At 43.7% G+C, this 23,504-nt stretch overlaps 1 protein-coding gene across 10 annotated transcripts in view; it reads left to right on the top strand.

Moving 5' to 3' along the window:
- Window positions 1–4,781: 4,781 nt before the first annotated feature.
- The window catches only part of PXK (PX domain containing serine/threonine kinase like), a 68,643-nt gene continuing 49,920 nt past the window's right edge, over window positions 4,782–23,504 (top strand). For 7 of the 10 annotated variants that reach the window (XM_081072013.1, XM_081072018.1, XM_081072016.1 and 4 more), the window contains exon 1: window positions 4,788–4,999. In XM_081072013.1, coding sequence (XP_080928139.1) covers window positions 4,898–4,999 — 102 coding nt within the window. In that variant the 5' untranslated portion in view covers window positions 4,788–4,897. Of the gene's footprint in view, window positions 5,000–23,504 lie in introns of all 10 variants that reach the window. The other 3 variants (XM_081072011.1, XM_081072014.1, XM_081072015.1) reach the window with 2 other exon arrangements.

The raw sequence follows: 23,504 nt of genomic DNA, 5'->3' as shown, positions 1-23,504 counted from the left end.
TTTTTTCCAAGTCAAGTTGTCCTTTCAATCTTAGTTGTGGAGGGTGCAGCTCAGCTCCAGGTCCAGTTGCCATTGCTAGTTGCACAGGGCACAGCCCACCATCCCTTGCGGGAGTTCAACTGGCAACCTCGTGGTTGAGAGCCCACTGGCCCATGTGGGAATTGAACTGGCAGCCTTCGGAGTTAGAAGCACGGAGCTCTGAGCCACTGGGCCGCCCCCCCCCCTTTTTTAAGTGCTCCCTAGGTGTCATGGTCTGTGATCTCTGTAAATCAATAAAAAGATAAGTAGGCAAGAAGTTAGGGATACTTCTCTGTAAGTGACTTGTTATTCTTACTAAGTCAAGAGTCTCAAACCACTGATGCTTGCTGGCTGTAAGGAAAAATGGTGGTTTGGCTGTTTCATTTTGAACCCTTTATGTAGAAGCTGCTGGAAGGAATGACCCAGTGAAAGCATGGGTGACCCTCAAATTAAGAAATCTCCCAGATAATTGAGAGGTGACCTTGACTATATGAGGTCACACATAGAAGTGACTACAAAAGTACTGACTAAAATAGGCCAGATCATACTAGCATTTTCCACATAGGGGCATTATAAGTCTGCAATTCTTTCAGTGTTTGATTGCCACAGAAAGATATACTCATCTTAAGCAATTTCAGCCTAATGTACTGGAAAATTGCTTAACAGATTTTCATATTCTATTAGAAACATCTCCATATTGGTGAAATGCCACTCATTTCTTTTTCTGAGCAGCAAATCTTGAGTAACAACAGGGAGACAGCCTCACTACAGCCACCATTCATCTTGTGGACTTGACTTGTGTATTCACCTAGAAAAAGAAGAAATTGCCAAATGCACACCGGGTACCTATTAGGTAACTACAGGTTTTCATTTTGTGCTGAATTATTAGTCATTTTTCTTTTATGTTTACTCCCAAAGAAAATTGCTATTAAATTACATGTATTAAGTTTTTATATTAAAACATACTCTACCAAGGGCTGACTGTCACTGAGCAGCTAGCTGTACCACTCTGAATGCCTCATGTGTTGGCATAATTTATTAATTGGCTCTATCTGAGTTGAATGGGAGCACTGGAATTACTCTTGGGCTGCAAATTACTCTTGACTATCTCCAGGGTCCCAGATGCTTCACTTTCTTTGTTCTTGGCCTCTCTTCATTTGGATTACAAACACAGCAGATAGAAAAATTCTCAACATCTTCAGTGAAATTTTGGGTTTGAGCAATGTGACCAACTAGAAGAAACCATTTAAGTTCAAAATCACAAGAAAACCCAAGACTAATGTTGACACTACATAAATAGAGCAGGATTAATAGGCCCCACAGTCGATTTCTAGGCCACAATCAATTTCTGGGGTGGCTCTTAAACACAGTTCATAGGACCTTATAAACCCTGGGGAATGTTCCTCTGCAATTAGATGGACAATATCAACACATTAAGGGAAATAAGAATGACCAAATTGGAGTTGAATTTTATTGTTTTTCTATGCAGATCATAATATTTAAAGAAATAAAATCATTTTGGGTTGGGAGGTGATGCTGCTTAGGAAGCACTGAGTGTTTTATAAGCTTCTGATTGGATTTGTAGAGCAGTTGCCAGGTCTAGAAGCATCCTCACTAAAACTCATTATCTTCAGTCAGTCTGGCCAAACCAAGTTGTTAGGTAAGCAACCTGTAGGCCAACATACAAGAATATAAATCTTTTTTTTTTTTTTTTTGCCCTGCTAGCCCTGAGTAGTAGTGTATGTGGCAAAAACTAAGATACTGAATACCTCATTAACTTTACCCAGACAGACTGGAAGCAGAGATGATTTGATTCATCTCAGCTCTGCTTAAGGAGGGTTTCCCCACATTCAGTGTGAGCCACTTCAAAAGCCAAGCTGTTGAGGCTGTTCCGTGAGGTTTGGGGCCTGGTCTTCAGAGAATCTAGGGGTCTAGTTCAGTCCAGGATCCTCAGAGGGTCACTGACAAGGCACTGATTTGGGAAGATGAAAAGACTCACCATAGAATCTCTTCTGAGTTTCCAGAAAAAGGGAAAGTCTGGATTGAATTACTCTGGCTTCATTCCATTACTTATCTGACTTCTGACTTTCAGTTTCCTTTTCTTAGTAAGGAAGACTAGACAAGGTTATTTCATGACCTCTGCAACTCATTGTATGGTATTTCCCCCCACCCAATTATACAAGTAAAATATCTTCATTAGACACATTTTGAAAAACACAGCAAAGCATAAAAATCGAAAATACCACTTCTTAAAGACCCTAAGTTAATATTTTGGTATATCTCCTTTTGGTGTTTTACCTGTTAAATATATTTTTAAAACTTGGGGTCATACAAATGCATATACAGTTGACCCTTGAACAACACAGGTTAGGAACACTGTACCCCATGCAGTCAAAAAATCCACATATAACTTTCGATTCCCCCAAAACGTAACTATAATCCTCCCTTGGTATGGGTAGATTGGTTCCATGACCGCCATCAAGGATACCAAATCTTCAGATGCTCAAGTCCCTTATATAAAACGGTACAGAACAATGCATATAGCCAGCCCTCCACGTCTGCAGATTCCCATCTGTGATCAAAAATACTGTTTTTGATCTGCAGTTGGTTGAATCTGTAGATGCGAAACTGGGGATACTGAGGGCTGACTGTATACGTACTGAAAAAAATCTATAGATAAGTGGACCTGCGCAGTTCAAATGCATGTTGTTTAAGAGTCAACTGTATTGCTTTTCTCCCCCACTTACTATTACATCAAGAATATATCCCAACATTATTAGTCTTTGATTTTTAACCATAACAAAATACTCTATTTATGATTGTACCATGATTTGTTCAATTTCCTTTTGTTAGATACTTATCCTTGCATGCTATATATTTCCACTGATCTCTGATTATTTCCTTAGGATACCTCCTAGAGGTGGAATTACTGGAGGAGAACATTTTCAAAGTCCTTGATATGTATTGTCAAATCCCAGTTCCTAGCACCAGGCCTATCATATGGTAAGTACTCAGTAAATAATTATTGAATGAATAAATGCCCTCAGGAAGGTTGGACCAATTTATACTCCCACTAGCAGTATGCAAGAACAGCCTTGTCTTGGCCAGCCCACATGATAGTAATGATTGAAGCAGAATTTGGGTGTCTGTGATTCTGGCAATGAAATAATCTACTCGCCTTCAAGAAATGAAAATAAAAAGTTGAATCCTCCCTAAGTTATACATGGTTTTGTTTTAATAGACTGCTGCTTTTAAACATGCTGGCAAAAAAAAAAAAAAAAAAAAAAGGAATGCAGGAAGAGTTCTGATTATTTTAGGACTGAATCATGAAGTTCCATATTTCTCTCTTCCCATCTCTATCCATTGGATCTTGGCTTCTAAGACAGTTTGTCAAAGCTACTTGACCACTTGGGGTTGCCCAACAATCCCATTAAGCTTGAGATCTGGAGAGGGTGCCCTTTAGATACTGTCCAGACCTGTGATGTCAAATTTTGTTGGTGGTGGTAGTGTTACCAAGAAACTTTGTTCTCTTGTTTTCTGAATGTAGAAATTTAGGGGAGAAAAATTTAAGTTAGAAACCTTCCCTTCTGTAAACTGTAGGGGAAAAAAGAAAGTAATATTGTTTGAACTTTTATGTGCCAGTCCCCTTTCCATCGTATTGCATTCTTCATACCAAACTTTCCATACAAGTATTATCTCCATTTTGCAGATGGGGAGGTAGGCTCAGAGAGAGTGGGTAACTTATTCAAGGTCACACAGCTGGTAAATGCCAGAGCCCTGGATATCCTGGTCATCTAATTTCAAGTCCAATTCTCCACATCATCTTAGGATGCTGCCCTGGGAAAGTGCAGTGTGGGTGGGATTTCTATGTGTGTGTGGAGTGGCCTGGGTGTGTGTTGTAAGGAGTGCCAGGATTGTAGCCTTGGGCTCAGGCAGAATGTGAGCACAAAGTTTTCTGGCTCTGGGTTTGAGGTTCTTGGAGCTGGTACAGTGGGACTGAGGACCGCAAGTCTGAGGGATCTTGGTTGAGGGATCTCAGGGTTGAAGGCCTTGTGAGCTAAGAGCTGGGGCCAAGGGAAGAAGCTGGGAGTCCCTGGACAAGTGCCCAGTTTCTAAGGCCACCAGTTCAAAGAGCTTGGGTCTGAGGGTTCTGGAGTCCAATGGTTCCAACTGTGGGATCTAATTCTTAGGTCCCAACTCTTAGGTTCTTGGATCTGAAGGATGAAGTTCAAAAGTTCCTGTTAAACCTGAATCTGAGGGACTTGTTTCAGAAAGTCTCTGGGTCTGCAGGGTGCAGATTGAGGGTTTCAACTTGAATGCCTTTTTTCTGGGTCTTAGGGTCCTTGGGCCTGGGAGGCCTGGGTGGGAAAGGTCCAGCTGTAAAGGTCTCAAGTCTGCAGGCCCAGCTTGTGAGGTCCTAATGTGAAAAGCCGAACACTGAGAATCTTCATTTGGGGATCTTTGGCCCTGAGGGTTCCTGGACCGCAGGACTCAGGGAGCGGTTTCTTCGGATCCGAGGATCTCTGGAGGTGATGGCTGATGGCTTAGGTGTCCCTTGATCTGAGGCTCGGTGCTAAGGGTACCTGGTCTGCGGTGCGGCTGCGAGGACCTTGGAGGAGCGGGTCCAGGGCAGCGGCGAATGCGGAAGTTTGGCGCTAGGACCTCGCGGGAGGCAGCAGAGCGAAGGGCAGCCAGTACTGACAGCGACCGCGGCGGGGGACGGTCGGCGTTAGGACCCCGCGGGCCCGGCGGGTGGTGGCGGCGCGTGGGGCGGCGCGTGTTGACAGCGGCGGCAGCGGCGGAGCCGGGCGGGCGGCGGGAGTCGGCGCCTCTGGTTCCTGCCCCTGGTCCCGAGGCGGTGGCGGAGGGGCGTCCCGGGATGGCCTTTATGGAGAAGCCGCCGGCCGGCAAGGTGCTGCTAGACGACACGGTGCCGCTGACAGCAGCCATCGAGGCGAGCCAGACCCTGCAGTCCCACACGGTGCGCGGCCCGTCGGGCGGGCGGGCGGCGCGGGGCGGCCCCGGGCCGCGAGCGGGCAGCGGACGGCCGGGCAGGGTCGCCGGGGCGGGGACCCAGGCAGGGGTCGGCAGCCCGGGCCGGGAGGGCTGTTCGGTGGCGGTGGTTCTGGGTCTGGGCCCCCGGGGCCCAGGCGATCGCTGAGGTCCGGAGGGGTCGCGGGTGGGGATCGCAGCCCCGCGGGCCAGGGAGTGGGAGGGGCTCGGCGCTGCCCTGGAAGGGGACTCCGAGTTGGGGGAGGTGTTGGCTTCCCGGGCCCCCCTGCGCCGGCGGGGTCACCAGACCGCTCGGGACCCTCTCATCCGCTTCTGCCTGTCGCCAGCCTCCTCTTTAGGGCTGCAGTTTCCCTCCTTTCATCTGGGGGTGAGTGGGGGGGATGCGGGTGTGCCCGGCCAAATGGAAATGACTTAAGCCTACTTGTTGGGGTGGCAGAGTGCAAGGGGCTGGGGTGCAGCCCCATTTCCAGGCCAGCTGCTGGGCCGGGGCGTGGGGAAATCGTGAGCAGGCAGGCTGGGCTCCTGCTGAGGCAGGTGTCTGTATGGACGTGCTCCTTCCCTCCCCCAGTCTGCGACTGAGTGGGCCGTTGTAACAGTCATTTGAGTTTAAAATCCACTGGAGTAGCATAAAGGAGTAATAGATCCTCACAGTAAACACAGGCAGAGTTCATGTCTATAACATATACTGTCTTTTATGTGGCTTTAAAACCACGGTTATTTTCATTTGCCTGTCCTTTTTTTTTGAAAAAGCACACTATGCATTATAATTTACAAGTAATAAATCCAGGAACCAGTTTTTTAAAAAAACACAAAACAGGAGCTGCCAGCCAGTGGGACTTTGGGAAATAATGAATGGGGAGAGAGATTCCTTAAATTGTAGTGTTTTGTTAGGTCATGAAATCAGATTCCAGCTCAGAGGCTTGTTTGTTTACCATTGCAGTGTGTTTGGGGTTCTTCATCTGGAGGCTAATGCCCCACAATCGCCTTCTGTTTCTCTTTTTGTCCAAGCTGTTCTGGTGACTTCAAAGAGACCTTTTATTCTGTTGTATTAAAGTGGGACTTTTTGAACCTCAGTTTCCTCTTCCGACAACCATGCTTTGTAGGGCTTGGATTGTTCAAAGTGTTCATTTCCAGTTAGGAAGTGATATTTTTAAAAAGTGCATTTTATTTCCTTGTGCTATCTTTAATTCTGTTCGATGGACTTGGGACAAGGCAGTGTATAGGACAGAATTTGTTAAATCCTCTGTAATTTGTGCTAAGGGAGTATGCGTTAAGGGTTGAAATTTAGGTCTGGGAGTCAAGAATAAATTCTGCTATTAAAATAGATTTTTGGCTTGACTGATGCAAGTAAATGTTACAACCTTTAGGGAGTGGGGTTGAGTCTTTAAGTATATTTTGTATTGAGAGTAAAGAGAGATGTTTATAAATGTTCACAGACCACTTCTTCCAGGAAGCATTCCATGATGGCCACTACCCCAAACCATGTGCTCACTTCCACCTTAACATTGATCAGTTTATTCTGTAATTACTTCTTTAGTATTCCTCTCCATTAGGCCGTGAGAGGAAGACATTTCTTGTTCATTTTTGGGTGGGTCCCAGTCCTTGGCATCTGATAGGATTTCATATGTGTTTGTTGAATGGATAAATAATTTGCAACTATACTTTGCCTCTTTCTGTTTGTGTAAAATGTAGTGATTAAAATTGGGACAACATGGTATCTGAGGCATTAAGTTAAGGGGTCAGTGCTTCAGCAAGGTGGTGAAAGGTGTAATAGGATTCAGATTTTATTGCAGAGCTGTAAGAAACAAAGTGAAATAATTTAAGGTAGAGAGAATGGCAATCCTTATAACAATGACTGAACACAAAAGACAGTGACTCACAGGAGGCCCATAGAGGCAGATGTGGTGGAGTTAAAAAAAAAAAAAGTAGCATTGTCTTACATAATTTTTGACTCGTCTGCGTTCTTGTCATTTTAGCTGTAAAATATAAGACTGAGAAATGTTGCATCAGCCATGAACTTTACTGAGAAGATCATATGCTGATGCAAACTTTTTGGACTATTAATGCCTATGAGTAAGTCCCTTTAAAACAGGAACTGTTGGAAATTATTTTGGAACGTAGTTGTTAAGGGTGGTATATAGAAGAAAAAGGCGTTGTTTTCTGTTGGTTAGATTGAAGATAGCTTTCTGGCTTGTTAGCTGAAGGGAGATGGTGTCCCCAAAGTCAGAGGGACATCCTCCCTTTGAAATACTGAATCTCTAAGATGTTGCTTCTTGGCTGTGGGATAGAAACAGAGACAGTATATGGTAGACAGCCTTTGGGTTGGAAGAGGTAAGACCTTCATAGGGGTTTGTGCTGACACTTGCTAGTCATGTGACATTGGTTGGGCAAGTCACTTAACCTTTTTGATGTTTAGTTTTATCATCTATAAATGGATTAAATGCCAGACCTGCTTTACGAAATGTTTGTAAAGTGCATTCAGTTGTTCTTCCCTCTTTTCACTCCTTGGCAACATATATGCAAAGGGTTAAACACATTAAAGTGTTAATATTGCAAGCAAGCTAATTTTTTTCTATATAGTTCCTTTCATTTATCAAGGTTGTTTAGCCTTGGGAAACAGAATTTACAGGAGAAAATTTTAGGGCTATCTATGATTTAAGATTTATGGACTTGGGAGGGAAAAATTTTGTGGATTGGAAACTGCAGATGCCGGAAGGATGAAGGAACAGTAGGTCACCACCAGAGAGGCATATTGAGATGAGCAACTGGCAGAAAGTATGCAGGTTGGTAGGTGATACTGTGCCTGACTGTGTTTAAATGATTTTATTTTCACTTTTATGGAGCACAGTGAATTGAGCTTCAGGAAACAAACCAGGCCTCTGCTGCAATAAAATGAAGTTTCTATAAAATCATACATGAAGGACAGTATTTAGGGAGAGGAACTTTTCAGCATGGGGTGGGAGGAAAGGGAAGGATTTTCTAAACAAAAGGAATTCTGGTAAAAAACCACACATGTAAATTGAGGGAAAGTTTGGGAGAAGTAAGAGAATAAGGGAAATCTGTAAGTTCCTGGCTACATGAAAAGGAAAACTTTTAAAGTCAATAGACTGAAAAAATGCTTATCTAGTTGAAATAGAAACCAGAGGAAACTGACAGTTTTGAAGAGGGGTGTTATCAAATACGCATATCCAATTTTTGCTGGTCAATCTGCTGTAGTGTGATAGCTCTTAATCTCGATTTCCACCTTTTAAAATGTACTTCTCTGAGGTTCATCTGATCAGGGCCCATTTACTCTGCATTTGGTGCATTTTGTTCTTGAGAAACAAAAGATAATTTTAGTGATGTTTGAGGCATAACAGAAAAATTTTTAAAATCTGTGGAAAAGATTATATTACATGTTAAGATCTTTCCTGAAAATGGATCTCTCCTTGAACCTTTGATTTTGCAACCTGCATTCCTGCACAGTTTATTCAACAATACTCATTCATTCAACAAAAATACAATGAGTGCCTACTATGTACCAGGCACATGCTGGAGGTGTGATGGTGAATTAGACAGCTTCTGCTTTCATGGAGCTTTTGTTCTATCGGATTCTGAGATCTTCCATTTTACAGAGTGTATACAAGTCAACCAGAATCTTTACCTCTCATAACACATGGTTTTGAAGTTCCTTTTCTGGCTTGGTTTATATAGCTTCAGCTTCTCAATCAGTGACGTTTTTTAAAAAAAATATAATCTTCTAAATTCTTTCCACTTATTACCAGAATACCTATTCAAATGTGATGCCAAATTATGAGACATTTTAAGACAATACAGTGCTCCATACCGGAATCTATCTGGGCTTCCTTTTGGGATGCTATTTGGAAGCTTTTTAGAATTCCAAGTTATACTGAATACTTCAGAAGTTTTTTTGAAGACATTTGCATAGCCAAATGCAGACAGTATGATAGTTAACTTGTAGCACTTCCACATATTACATAATAAAATAATAATAATTATTTTCTGGGAATCTAACCACTCGTCTCCTACTTGGTTAAGTATTTTTCCTCACTTGTTCGTGAAACCTATGGTGGGTGCAGTCAGAAAATTGAGTTGGAAGCATTTAGAGACTGGTAATTTAGAGATTGTAAGTAATCTATTCCTATTGAAGTCAATTTTTTGCAGCCTAATTTTAGGGGCTGGTGATTCTTAATCCTCATATGTCACCTCTGAGGAGGGTTATCCCACTAGAAAGCTTTCTTGTGGTAGGAATATAAGTAAGAAGCTGGCTGTAGTTACTAGAAGGAAATGTAGGATTCCAGGGCTGAAGTTTATTTTATGTGAAAAGATAGTTATGTGCTTTGCTCCCCACGGGAATCGTGGACACAGCCACCCATGTGTACAGAGCTTCCACATGGAGTGTGATCTTGAGATTGTGCTGTGGGAAGGAGAGCAATAGACTTTTTCATTGTTTTTCTCAAAGTGGAAATCAGTCTTGTCAGTGACTTCTTTCATGAGTAACATGCACATGGTAGGGGGAAATTCAGGTGTGACTCCTTTTTAGAGAGGACAGTTTGAAACTTCATTTTCAGTTTGAAACTTTTGACTAAGGACTATGGGACAAGCACTTATTTCTCTTTTTTTAAAATTAAACTTACTGGGGTGACATTGGTTAGTAAAATGATACAGGTTTCAAGTGTATAGTTCTATAATACGTCATTTGTATATTGCATTGTGTGTTCACCACCCAAAGTTGGGATGAGCACTTTGTTTTGGGTAAATCCTTGGGCTTCAGAGGGGAAGAGTTTGTGGAGATTGACAATTTAGTCTCCAGCTGATCTTTCTGGCTACCAAATCTGGGGTAAGTCTGGCCGGTTCTGGCTGAAGATCAAGATATCAGGTGTTGGGCTGGCCCGGTGGCTCAGGCGGTTAGAGCTCCGTGCTCCTAACTCCAAAGGCTGCCGGTTCGATTCCCACATGGGCCAGTGAGCTCTCAACCACAAGGTTGCCAGTTCAATTCCTGGAGTCCCGCAAGGGATGGTGGGCTCCACCCCCTGCAACTAAGATTGAACAAGGCACCTTGAGCTGAGCTGCCTCCCGGATGACTTAGTTGGTGGGAGCATGGGCTCTCAACCACAAGGATGCCAGTTCAAGTCCTCGAGTCCCACAAGGTATGGATGGTGGGCAGTGCCCCCTGCAACTAGCAACAGCAACTGGACCTGGAGCTGAGCTGCGCCCTCCACAGCTAAGACTGAAAGGACAACAACTTGAAGCTGAACGGCACCCTCCACAACTAAGATTGAAAGGACAACAAATTGACTTGGAAAAAAGTCCTGGAAGTACACACTGTTCCCCAATAAAGTCTTGGGGGAAAAAAAAGATACCAGGTGATGCTTCCTGCTTACTAAAAAAACTTGAAAAGCGAAGGAAATGCCATTGTCATTGTTATCTTCAGATAACCGAGTAGTTATTTTTTGGTGGCCAAGAGGTTCACCATTATTAGCATGTTAGTTTGAGGAATCCATTGCAGAGTAACAGGGGTCTTCCTGGAAAGTTGGTTGGTTTTTTTTGTAACAGCTTTATTAATTCACATACCAATACGTTTTACCCACTTCAGGTATACAACTCAATAGCTTTTAGTATATTCACAGAGTTGTATAGCTGTTACCATTATCAATTTTAGAACATTTTCATTACCCGAAAAAGAAACGTCAACCCCTTAGCCTTTACCCCGCAAAGTTTTATAACATTGCAGTATGCTAACCTCAGAATATATCCTAAGCCCAAGTTTTTTAGCTCTTTGAGTCCAACTCCTTTAAAGATCTCCTCAGAGGGACAAATTCTCCATAAACGCTTATGCACATGCTTATGTAACCTCTCAGAATCTCACTGACCTGAATGAAGCCTGTTCTTAGGCTGTGAGTCTTAGGATAAGAATCACAGTTGGAAAAATATTAAAAACTGTAAACTTGTAGAATTCCTTTTCTTGGTTGATGAGGTATGTGCATCTAAAAACTGCAGTACTCTAGCACAGATAACCTACTTTATGAAAATCCTGTACTTAGCACAATAGAATTATGTCCTGTTCGTTAGAAGGTTGCAGCACGCCTGCTGCGTTTAGGTATGTGCCTAGATGACTTAATAAGCAGAGTGGCTCAGGTGAAAAGCAAAGGGCTCTGTACCGGAAAGCAGGGCGCCTGCGCCCCAGCCACAGTTCCACCTGTTTATTGAAGCACCTCTTTTTATGATATCTAAACAAGGCTGCCCACATTTCTTTGACATGGCTCATCAGAAACAGGTCATTTCTCCTCATTAATTCAGTTGATGCTTTTTTATGGCTGTGGGAGGAGGGAATGAATGGAGTGTTGGTATGGGAGAATCCTGGAGGTGAAAATATCTAAGAACCACCTGTAGAGGTGGAAAGGGAAAGAAAGCAGTGTTGTTCATTTAGGGTCTTCCTTTGAGCCTACCCTTCCCCCAGGTGACAGGTGATTCCTGGACAGGGACTCACCCTTTCCTCTTTGCAGAAGCAGAGGGTAATGAAGCCTGAATTGGTCCTGCTCATGTTCAGCCCTTAGTGTCAGGCCAAGGGTTTGGCCAGCACGGCAGCACCCACTGACCCACCAGATCCCAGGGAATGTCTGGGTGGCCTGTTGCCATGCCCGGGGTATCTCTGCATGTGACCACCTAGCTCATCACATTCGCTGGCAGCCTGGCGCCCATTTATTCCATGAGTACTTCTTGGGCTCTGCTGGGCGCTGTGGGCTGCTATGGAGGCAGTGGTGAGCAGGCCCTGCTCTAGGCCCTCACGGAGGCTGCTGAGGGTGGGGAGGGGGTCTGTGCAGTGAGGGCACACCTCTCTGCTCCTTCCCACTCCGTAGGTGGCACGGCCGTGTGGGTAGCTTGTTCTGCCTCTGTCCAGGTCTTTCGTTTGGAGATTTTTTAAAACTCTACGTCAAGCCTTTTAGGTCCCCATGTTGCTGTTTTTATTCAATTTCAAACTAGCACCATCCCTAGCACATAGATAGTAAGCGTTCTGTAAATATTTGTTGAATAAGTGAATTTGTTGAATAAAAGCAGTTATTTGAGATGCAGCTCAGGAAACCCTTCCTGTAGACTGTTACAACATCTTACCTACCAAGCTGGATATGGTTTTCCTTCCTCTGAAAATCCCATTCAGCTTTGGCTAAAAGTTGCAAGCTTTTTACACACCTGTTGTTTCTTATTACCCTGTTTTCAGTGTATACCTACCCCTCCAACACAGGTGAAACTGTATATAATTTGAGGACAGTGACAGTGCCTTAATGACTTTGGACAAATTGCTTAATCTCTCCAGCCTCAGTTTCTTCATCTGTAAAGTGAGCATAATTAAGAGTATATTAGGGCCGCTGTGAGGATTAACTGAGCACATATACGTGGAACATTCTGAACAGAACTCAGCATGGAAGTATCAGCTGTTTTGTTATTTATTACCTTTGTATTTGCCGGAGTACTGGTAGCTTTTTTGGCACTCAAGTATGTTGAATGGAAAAAGGAAAATTATTTATTTATTGTATTTTTAAAGATTTTATTGGGGAAGGGGAACAGGACTTTATTGGGGAACAGTGTGTACTTCCAGGACTTTTTTTTCCCCAAGTCAAGTTGTTGTCCTTTCACCCTTAGTTGTGGAGGGCGCAGCTCAGGTCCAGGTCCAGTTGCTATTGCAAGTTGCAGGGGGCACTGCCCACCATCCATACCTTGTGGGACTCGAGGACTTGAACTAGCATCCTTGTCGTTGAGAGCCCACTGGCCCATGTGGAAATCAAACCGGCAGCCTTCGGAGTTAGGAACATGGAGCTCTAACCGCCTGAGCCACCGGGCTGGCCCGAAAATTATTTATTTAAAAGTTTGTCTTACCGTCAATTATGAATACTTCGCTAACAGATGGCAAAAAGACCAGTGACATCTCAAAGAGCAGCTCCCATTTTCTTTTTCCCCTCTTTTTACCCTGAGGAACACATTTGGACAGCCAGGCTCAGGGAGATGAAGCACAGGGTCTCCTTACTGCAGAGCTGGCTGTTTGTGTTTAAATGCTGCAGAAGAGGTGGAAGAGGCAGGGGGGCCAGTGGAGGGCCTCAGCCAATGAACTGGCAGATGAGCGCCCAGAGGCCAGGTCTGGGGAGGTAGGAGGCCACTGGCAAATGCCTATTTCAGCTCTTCACCTCCCAGCTTTTGTTCATCACCAGAGGAACCCCAACATGGGACACACAGAGTGGACTCTGGCAGTGGAGTGAAAAAATACAGTGGAAAGCCCTGTGCTTTGTTCTTTCCCCTGCCACTTCCCCAGCCAAGTGATCACTCTCACTGACACTTGTGAGGGGGATGGGGTAGGAGGCCGCTGACACCTTCAGAAAGCTGCTTCCTGAGAAAGGCACTTGTGGTCTCTAGTCCAGCTGACTTCCTTTCCCCTAAGTGGACCACTCCAGTAGTGGGCAGGTACCCTGGGGTTGGACACAGTTTACTCCATGTTGGAAAGCTCCTAAGGTGCTGGGGACATTAGTAAGACTTATGAAGAGTCTTCTGTGTGCCAGGCCCTGTGCTGTGTACTAAGATAAAAGATGAATGAAACAAGGAGCGTACATCTTTGTAGAGGTGGCAGACACCTAAACTAAAGGTGAAGGGAGGAACTGAAAGTGCCGGGTCTGTCTGAGAGTGAGGGCGTGGTAGGAGGGGCTCCATCCACCCAGGTCCTGCGGAGGTTTAGGGAGCTAGGAAGGGCTGAAGGGAGCCTTTCAGAGGACAAGATAGTCTAAATCCCCACTCCCCAGGTTTTTCTTGTAATTTAATAATTTGCTTTCATAGTAATATTGAATTGTAAAAACCCCCTCTGGAAGTGATTTTATATCTAAAGAGTATTTTATTTAGATCAGTACATTATTTAAAATTATATTAAAAATATAAAATTTAAAAATAAAATTAAATAAAAATAAAATTTAAGATTGCCTAAAATTTTAAATGTGTGGAATCTGAATTATACTGGATTTTGCTATATTAGAGACGGTAAGAATTGTGATAAGATGTATATAACTTAAGACACAGAGAAAGAGCATCTTCAGATAATTTGCAGAATTACCATTTTTATGATAATTCTACTTCTCTTATTTCTAACTTCTCACTAACTTGTACTTTGTCATTGGCATTCCTGAAGCCTGCCTTTAGTCATGCATGGTCCATTATGGGCATAAATGAAATCATATATGAGTAAGAGCAAAATTAGTTAAAAAGCTATGGAATGGTAAAAACCATGATAAACCAACTAAATCCTGACTGTGCTCATCTGATCTCCGTGACCCCGCCCGTTTCCTGAGTGCGCACACAGAGGCTCCTAGTCTGTTCTAAGTTAAAGGGATAAAATATTTAAGTAATTATTTTATTGACAGATTTTTTTTTATAAAAGTAGAAATAAAACAGAGGCCTTATAGCCTTTAACACATAAATCCTGAAACACCTCCCAGAGCACCTAGCTGTTCATCCTGTTCTAAACTGTGACTCACTGATTTGAGTGACCAAAGTTTTCTCAGTTCACTCAGCCTGACTGCATGGGAATGGATTTAATTTATTATATGCAGTGGAGGCGTTAGGGCAGTGCAGTCTAATGGAAATACAATGCGAGCCACATACGTAATTTTAAATTGTCTAGTAGCCACATTAAAAAATAAAAAGAAACAGGTGAAATTAAATAATATAATCTACTTAACCTACTATATCCAAAATATTATCATTTCAACGGGTAGTTAATCTAAAAATTATTAATATATTTTATGTTCTTTACATCATACAAAAAATTTGAAACCATGTGTATTTTACAATTATAGCATCTCAATGTGGGCTAGTCCACATTTCAGGTACTCAATAGCCACATATTGCTTGTGGCTACTCTACTGGACAGAGCAGATATATAGACATTAGAAATAATATTCGGATGTATGGTTGCTAACATTGAAAGAGATTTGTGTTATATTAAGTGGAAACAAAGCAAATCACAACACATTGTGTTTAATATGCTTACATTTTTCATAAATATCTATGTTTATCTCTACAAACGGTCTGTACCATCCAATACTATAGCTACTAGACTACTTAATAAAATTGAATGAAATTCGAAATTCAGTCCTCTAGTCACACTAGCCACATGTACATAGTAGTTGCCATATTGGATGTCACAACCTTAGGTCATGACTCTCTTCAAATTGCTGAAATGATTGAGAAAGGCGGAGCTAGAGAGTAGGACCTATGAGTCCTGCAACCAGGCGGCTTTGGGTCCATTGAGACCCAGAACCTCCATGGTTTTTAAAGTAAAACATAGGAAGAGGTTCATTTTCATACAGCTGTTGTTAGATTTTAATAGGAGCATAGCGTGGAAGCAAAGCCTAGTCAAAGACCTGGTTCCCTTTTGGTATCACTGAAATTAGCTGCCATTCAAATTGCTGGGGATGTCCACAAACTTGATGTCCACTTCAGCACGTCCACGTAGAAACGTTCCTTTCTGCTGCTGTAAGACCTGCCTAATGTTCACAGTGGGGCCTATTTAACTTGGGAAGAGAAAATAGTTTTCTTGTTTGTACACAGCTTCTATGTGGTGCCCAGATTCAATGTAGCCCCGATTTACAGACAACAGTTTGTATCCATGTAATAGGAAGGAGGGCTGCAAAGCGCAGGGATATTAGTCAGCAGCCTGGGCCGGGCGGCATTCTGAGAGCTCTACAGCTGTGTTAACTCCTATGCCCAGGCCTGGGATCTCATCCTGGCTCTGCCCCTCACTTTCTCCAGCTTCTTCCTGACTTGACGGACTGGTTCTGTTGGTTCGGCTGACCTCTGTGCATCAGAATGAGAGGGTGTATGATGTGAACGCTTTCTGCCCAAGGCCATGGAACATAGGAACTGCCGTGTCCCTGGGCCTGCCAGGCCATGGTGAAGTTCATCCTTATCACTGACCAGCTGACTGCACTTGTTTAAGTCATTGACCCTCTCTGAGCCTTGGGGTTCCTGTAAAAGAGAGATAGTGACACCTCCAAGCATTGCTGGAATAAGCTGAGCAACAGAAGGCATCAAGTAAGGGCTCCCTAAACATAGCAATTTTTACCTTGAGCTCTGAGGAAATAGATGGCACCGTGGCATGTATAGTCTCTCTATGGTTGGTTACGAATTGGAACTAATGTTTCAGGAAGACAGTGACATTTTTAGGCTAAGTAGAATAAATATATGTGTAGTTAACCCTCCGTTATTCTTAACGATGATGATGATGGGTTCTACTGTAAATTACTGAAAGGACTAGGGACTCCCCTGGTTTGACTTTTGATTCATTGTTTCAAGCTTCTTTCCCACCAAATGTTTTACCACCCCGATGCAAGTGGAAGAGTTAATTTATTTGACTTTCATTTCCTGTTTTCCCAGTCTAACCAGTACAGTAAAAGTGCTGAAGAGTCGTAAAATGACCAGAAGTTCTCTTCCCAAAGGAAAACAGATGATAGCTTGTGCTCTTATCCATGCTCAGATAATCTCTATTTTTATCATTCAGGATTCTTTATTTTAAAGTTTTAAATTACGTGTGTAGCAAACCAAGGAACTTTTTAAAAAATTCCTTTTTCCTGATTAGAAATGTAATACATGCTCATTGAAGAGAACCTGAGAAATACAGAAAAAAAATAGCTAAGAGAATTTAAACCACACAAAATTTTACCTCCAGAGGCAACTGCTGTTGACATTTGGTGTAGTTCCCTCTTCTTAATCAGATATCACAGAATTCTTTTTATCCTTGTTTTCATATTTATCGTTATAGCATACGCCTTTCCCCTTGTAATGAAAAATTCTTTTAATACATCTGTTTAAAGGCTTGCATATTGTTCCTCTATATGAATAAACCATGTGTAACTTAACGCTTTCCCTTATTGTTGACATCCAGGTTATTTTAGGGACAGACTTTTTAATTAGCCACTTTTACAAATGGGCAAAGTAGCTGAGACAAGAGAGGCTGGAGTAATGGTACTTCCTGTTAGAAGTCAGAGACAGGTAACATTGTTTCCCATGTTCAAAGCAAAGGACTGCTTTTTTATTTTTCCTTCCATGGTCTCCATAGTGAGGTTGCTGTCTCCCACTGCTGTCTCCCATGCTTGCCAATTAAAGCTGTGATGTATTTACCAGCAGACACACCTGGTGTTTGCTGTTTTCTTAGCAGGAGAGAAGAGTTGCAAAGCTGGCCTTGGTGTTGGATGCTCTAAATTTACAATCTCATCTAATAGTCACCACATTCCTTTTGGAAAGGTCGGACTTTTCAGATGAATGAACTGAGGCTCAGAGACGTTAGGTCACAAAACTAGTAAGTAGCAGTGGGCTTAGAACCGGGTCTCTGAATGGAAAGCCAGGGCCCTTCCCCCTGGGGACTTGTGGTGATGGTGTCTGGGAGAGGGGCACTGGTCACTGATGACCAGCACACAGTGACCAGCTCCTCCAGCAGGCTCCAGGAGGGCCCCTATGGCCTGTCTTTGGGGCAGTGCTAATGGGGGGAGGTAGAGAGGTGGCCCAGGAGGCAGAACAGGTACCAGCTGAGGGCGTGAGGCGTGAGCACTGGCCACCTTAGCTACTGGAGCCCACAAAAATCATGTACAACCAGACTGGAGTCTTTGTGTTTAACTGTCTTTGGGTTTAACTGTCTTTTCTAGTTAAACATGTGGTGGGCGGTTCTCTGAGATTATGTTCACTGCCTGTTTCTGCACTTCTAGGGTGATGACCCGAGGGATGTGAGGATTATTGAACAGTGAAGGTTATATTTCATTTTTAATTCCTATTTAATTGAGCCTTAAATGTTTGAGGGCTTTTTTTTCTCATTGCTTTGATGTAAGGTGGAATACTGGGTTCTCATCTTAGCAAATTATATAATTTGCTTTGGCATTCGTTAAGGGTCTTTGTACGGGAGAATGCTACAGGAACTGCTTTTAAAGTGCTGTATCCATTCTGTAGTCATGTCTGAGGTCAAAAGAATTTTTGAGTGCTGCTTTGCAGTACTCCTGCCTGGAACAGTGGCTGTCTTTGAAGTCCGAATGGAGACCAGCTTCCCTAGCAGCGCAGGAGACCGTCCTGCAGAGAAGAGAGTGGACTTCAAAAGGCCCAGATAAGGGAGAAGCACAAGCCACGGGGCCGCTGCATCTCACTGCAGGAATCAAAGCGTGCTTGTGCTGTGTTCCTTGTTCCTTCTGTGAACGCAGTAAAAGCTGGATAATTTGTTTGCATAAATTAAAGCACACGGATCTAGGATTCCATCAGTTAGATTTTAAATGAAATTTATTTCGGTTGGTTGAAAAGGAGATATACTTGGCTTCCCTCACCTGCCACAATTTAGGTTAGCTTCAGATGCTTTTAAAACCTTTAGTGTTTTCATTCGTTTGGGGGGAGGTTTTGCACAGTATTGGATTGTGCAGCAATTAAAACACAAGGAAATTCCAGCATTGAAAATTTGCAGATGAGACAATGATAAATAATGACTATTTAGCAGAGTAAGGAGTAATCATTAATGCTGAGTGAAATATTAAGGACCATGAGCCGTGAGGCAGGTGGCCAGGGAGCTGAGCAGAAGCCTTGTAACTGAGAATTTCCTTAGAAACCTCGCTGTCCTTCGGGGTGACACTGCCTGCTGCCCGTGAGCTGCAGCTGTTGTGCTGTGTGAGACTGTGGGTTTGAATACTGATTTTATAAAGGGATGATAGGTCTGAGAGCTTGCGAGATCACAGGAGAGTGCTGTTTGACTTACCTCGACAGAGGTACACAGGAAAAAGAGCAATGTGCTTCCTCCTTGCCGAGGGGTAAGCCATCAGTCAACAAATACACATCGAGTGTTTGCTGCACTTCTGCTATTGGCCTGAGCTTGTGCTGGTTGCTGTTTGGAATACAAAGAAATGTGTGATTTCAGTCCGTGAAGAACTTAATCCTGTTGGCGAGATCCCTCCTCCCCCAGCATAGGCAGACATGGGACAAAAATAGCAGTAATATGACTAAAAGGCTGAACTAGGTTTTGAATAGGTAGAACCACAAAGAGAGGAGAGTAAGAGGTATTTAGGGTACAAGAAGTCTGACTGGGTAGAGGAGGGTTTGAGTAGAAAGAAAGGGTTAGGACAGTTAGGTCAGGTGTGGAAGAATATGGAAGCTAGGCAAAGGCGTTTGCGTTTTAGCCTGCGGGAGATGGGACCCCTGCAAGAGTCCTGAGCAGGGAAATAGCATAGTGTTGGATGTCCATCCAGCGAGGGCACTTGTGCTCAGCATTCTTTGCAGGCCTTTCTCTGAAGATGGAAGCAGGTTTGGGAATGAACCCAGAGAAGTGGGGTGGCTGGTGGGTGCTGGAGACAGACCTGGCTTCGTAGCCCAGAATCACCACTCTCGACGAGGTACTTATCCTCTCAGAGACTCACTGCCCGCAGCTGTAAATGAGGGTAATGCTTCTTTCGCAGTCACTTGAAAGGGCCATTGGGAGATGGTGTGACTGTTGCCTGTGGAAGCCATCTTCCAGGTCCCGTGTGGGGGATCCCTCTAGGGCGCAGGGTAGGTCCCTACATTACCCAAGAAGACAGGAGAGTGGAGTCCACGTGAAGCGGAAGGGAGGGATGGGGGGAGAGGAGACTAAGGTTTGGTGGGTGCACGGTTCGTTTGTTTCCTTCATCTTGTGACGGGCTTTATTTTTGTAGTGTGAAGCTGCTTCCTATTTACGAGGGTTTTAGAAATGTGATTCTCACCCCTGGCTGGGGAACTTTTAAGACCTCCTGATGCCTGTGCCGCAGCCCAAACAAGTGAATCAGAATCTTAGGGCAGTGGGGTCTAAGCATAGGTGTCTTTTAAAAAGTATTCTATAGGTGATTCTAGAATGTAGCACGGTTGGGACTCTTTGCTTTAGAGGTAAAGATGTGGGAACACGTGACAGGTATCTGTAAAATACCTCCGAAGAGCTGCCCTGTATTTTTGTACTTTGAGTCTCTAAGAGTAAATCTAATAGCTGTGTGTGCCAAAGGGAAGAAACAAATTACATGGGTTAGGCTGGTTTAAAGGTTTGCTGAAGTTTTGGCTTTAGCTCCTTTAACACATTTCTTTTAAAGTGGCCTGTGTTTATAGCCTCACTAATGTAATTTGGGGCCAGATTCAAAATAAGTTTTCTTCCTTGGTTTTCCTAAAATCTCACCGAAGTGAGACATCTTTGAATACCAGCTACTGTGCACAGAAATCTTAAATACCATTTTGGAAACTCAGGAGACACAAAATGCCAGTAAGGGTGCTTACGTGGAGAATGGTCTGTGTCGGAAGCATGAATTATGATTGTGGCAAGGACAACCCTGCCCTGCATTCTCAGCATATGAGTCCCTAGTCTACGTCATTAGGGGTGAACCACCCGAGTCCCACGGACTGATGAGGACCCCCATCTTTCAGGGCTGCAGAAGGAGCCAGGCTCAGGTGCCCCCTGGCCCTGGGGGTTGCCAGCTGTGCCTGGAGGGTTAGAAGGTCTTAGAGTCAGCGACTTGGGTTCCAGTCCCCAGTCAGGTGCCTCCTCGCTGGCTAGTGACACGACCTTGGAGAGCTCACTTTATCTCCCTGAGCCGAGTGAACTGACATCTTCTACCCTCTTGGCGGCTGTGAGAACTGAATGAGAAGTGTTGAGTAAGGAGCTTAGCAAAAGCTCCTGGCACAAAATCAGCACTCACTTTCCATGAATTCTTTTACTTAAGTCAGAAATCATGTGATCCCGGTGCCTTTCCAGTTTGAAGAACTTCAGCACCAGACCTCACTGACTTGCCAAACTGCCCACATTCGAGGGCTTGACAAGCAGCCACGCTGCCCGTCCACGATAAGGCGTGTGGTATCCTGAGGAGGAGCAGGAAGGAGAAGAACAGCTTCCCCCCTTTGGGGAAGTGGCAACAGATGGCAGAGTTTGGGGCAGGCATATCTGTGTGACTCAGGGCTGCCCTACGGGGCTCTTAATGCCCCCTTCTGTGCCTGATGGGCATTGGTGTTTATTGTCTCTTTTATACACACCACAGGTTCTGTTCCACATCAGAGAGGGTGGCAAAGTGGGGACGACGCACTGGAGGATTCTGGGCGCTGACTCCAGCTCAGGAGGTGGAGGCCTAACTTCAAATGGGGGATTTTTACTGGTCTCCAGGGCACTCTTCTCTGCTTGAATAAGAGCACCAGCCGTGGGTGCAAGCAGTAGATAACCATACGGGGTTTTTCAGCTTACAGCATTGGAGATTTGAGGCGAAAGTATTTTCTTTTGGTCAGGTTGGATGGATAGTATCAAGCAAACTAAAATAATTCAAATGTTTTATAATTAGGGAACAGTCTGCCCCATTGAAGTGGAATAAAAATATTTCCGAACAGCGTCACCTTATCTTATTTCCCATTGTCTTTCTGTATTTGTAACTACATGGTGGATGGGACTTGGGGCTGCACTGGACCCTCATTCTTAATGAGCCTTTACCGGCCAAGTACAATGGGTGGTACTCGAGGCTGCCAGTAACTGATTTCACCCTCTCGGGATGTGCACTGTCACAGATGCTGCTGTGTGTGGAGGGCCGGGGACTGTGGCCAAGGCAGATGGTGACAGAGGAACCCCCACCAGCACTCGCATCCCAAGGCTCCGTGGACTGGGATGATCTGTTGTACTCGATGCTCCCGAACGTGGGTTTCTCAGCCTCGGCACCATGGACATTTGGTTCTTTGTTGTGGGGGCTGTCCTGTGCTTTTAGGTATATAGCAGGTTCCCTGGCCTCTGTCTACCAGATGCCGGGAGCGCTCCTGCCCTTCCCTGTGACATCCAAAGATGTCTCCAGACATTGCCAATTGTCCCCTGGGGGCAGAATCACCCTTTTTGGAGAACACTGGCCTACACACCAAGAGTGTCTTGGCAGGAACATGAATTCACATGTCACTTTTGGGTATCACAGTCTGACCTCAGCACCCAGGCACTGTCTCGCAGTGCTGCCCGTCTGCCAAATGCTTTTCCCAAACATGACTGTGTGCCCTTTTGTAGCCAAGTGAAAACAAAAAAATCTAAACTACATGTCTACCTGGGAGGAATGGAGTCAGACAGTACTTTTCTTGTTCAGAATTATATCGCCAGCATGAACGAAGCACAGGGATTGGAACATGGTAGGTGCTTAGTGGGCATTTTCGGTTGGCGGCACCATCTTTGTAGGACACAGGTACAAATTTTACACTCAAAGTATGTGAAGCAGGACAGCAGATGTCTACTGAGCATCTACCAAGTGCCCGACATTGAGCTGGGATTTTGAAAACTAATATTCTTTTTCTGGCAAATCATAATGGGGCAATGGAGGCTTGAAGCAGTTTTGTAGAATTAACATTCCCTCCCCCCCCACCCCCCGACTTTAGACATCAAAAAACTTGTCTATGCGTTGTTGTTTGGAATTACTCAATTATATGTGCTAATTTCAGCCCTGTAAGAATGTAAAAGCTCAGAAAATTTGCCAGTGAGACAAGTCTGAGAAAAAAAAGAAAATTTCAAAGCTAAAGGACTGATCCCAAAATATAAGAATGTCACATGTTTTTAGCATTTTGGCTTGACCTATTCAGAAATAATTGCATTAGTGTATTGCATAAGAGATTCACCACACTACACAACTCAGTTTTGAAGTATTTTATAACCCTACATGAAACCAACTAAGCGTGGTGCCAGGCTCATCGTTGATTCACTAGTAATTGAGAGCATGTTGTTGAATGTATCATCCTTAACATATTCTAGAGGAGGTGGAACTTCCTGCTTATATGGACTTTATTAGCCTTTGCTAAATAAACAATGGAAATGACTGATTGTGTAATAAGATCTACTTTAAAATCCAGTTACCAGGTTAACAGTACTTATGTGGCTTTACTCTCTAACCTATTTAAGTCAGAATTAATTCAGTAGAAAGGATTTGTTGAGTACTGCGTTGATAAGGATTTATTGAGTGGTGACTATGAGTGCTGCCTAAATCATACTATCCAATGATGTTAAAACAATTCTGAGCATCTGAGGAAAGAATATTAACATTCTTTGTATAGTTTAATCTGTACACTCATCATAACTCCTGTGTGTATAAGCTGGACCAGATCTGTTTTCTGCTTACTAGTGAGAATTACTTAGGGAGGCTATTAAAACTTCTAATTCCCGGGTTTGTATCCTAGAGATTCTGATTCAGAAAGTCTGATTTGGTCCTGGGAATGTGTATTTTTAACACCCTTACTTTTCCTGGCTCCCGGGGAGCAGGGAGATTTTAATGATCAGGCAGGCTTGGCGGTTACTGGATTTGGTTTCTTTGGAAAACACCATCACTGCATATCTATTCTACCGTTTTGTTTTCTTAATCATGGCTTTTTCTAGATGACTGCATATATCGTGCAAACTCTGAACACTAAATATCATGGATCGTACTTAGTCTCTTGACTGCTAGCACATCTAGTTTGGAATGCCTACGGTTAAA

The sequence above is a fragment of the Rhinolophus hipposideros genome (assembly GCF_964194185.1).
Source record: "Rhinolophus hipposideros genome assembly, chromosome: 14".
Taxonomy (NCBI): Eukaryota; Metazoa; Chordata; class Mammalia; order Chiroptera; family Rhinolophidae; genus Rhinolophus; species Rhinolophus hipposideros.
This window is presented reverse-complemented; position numbering and strand designations above follow the sequence as displayed.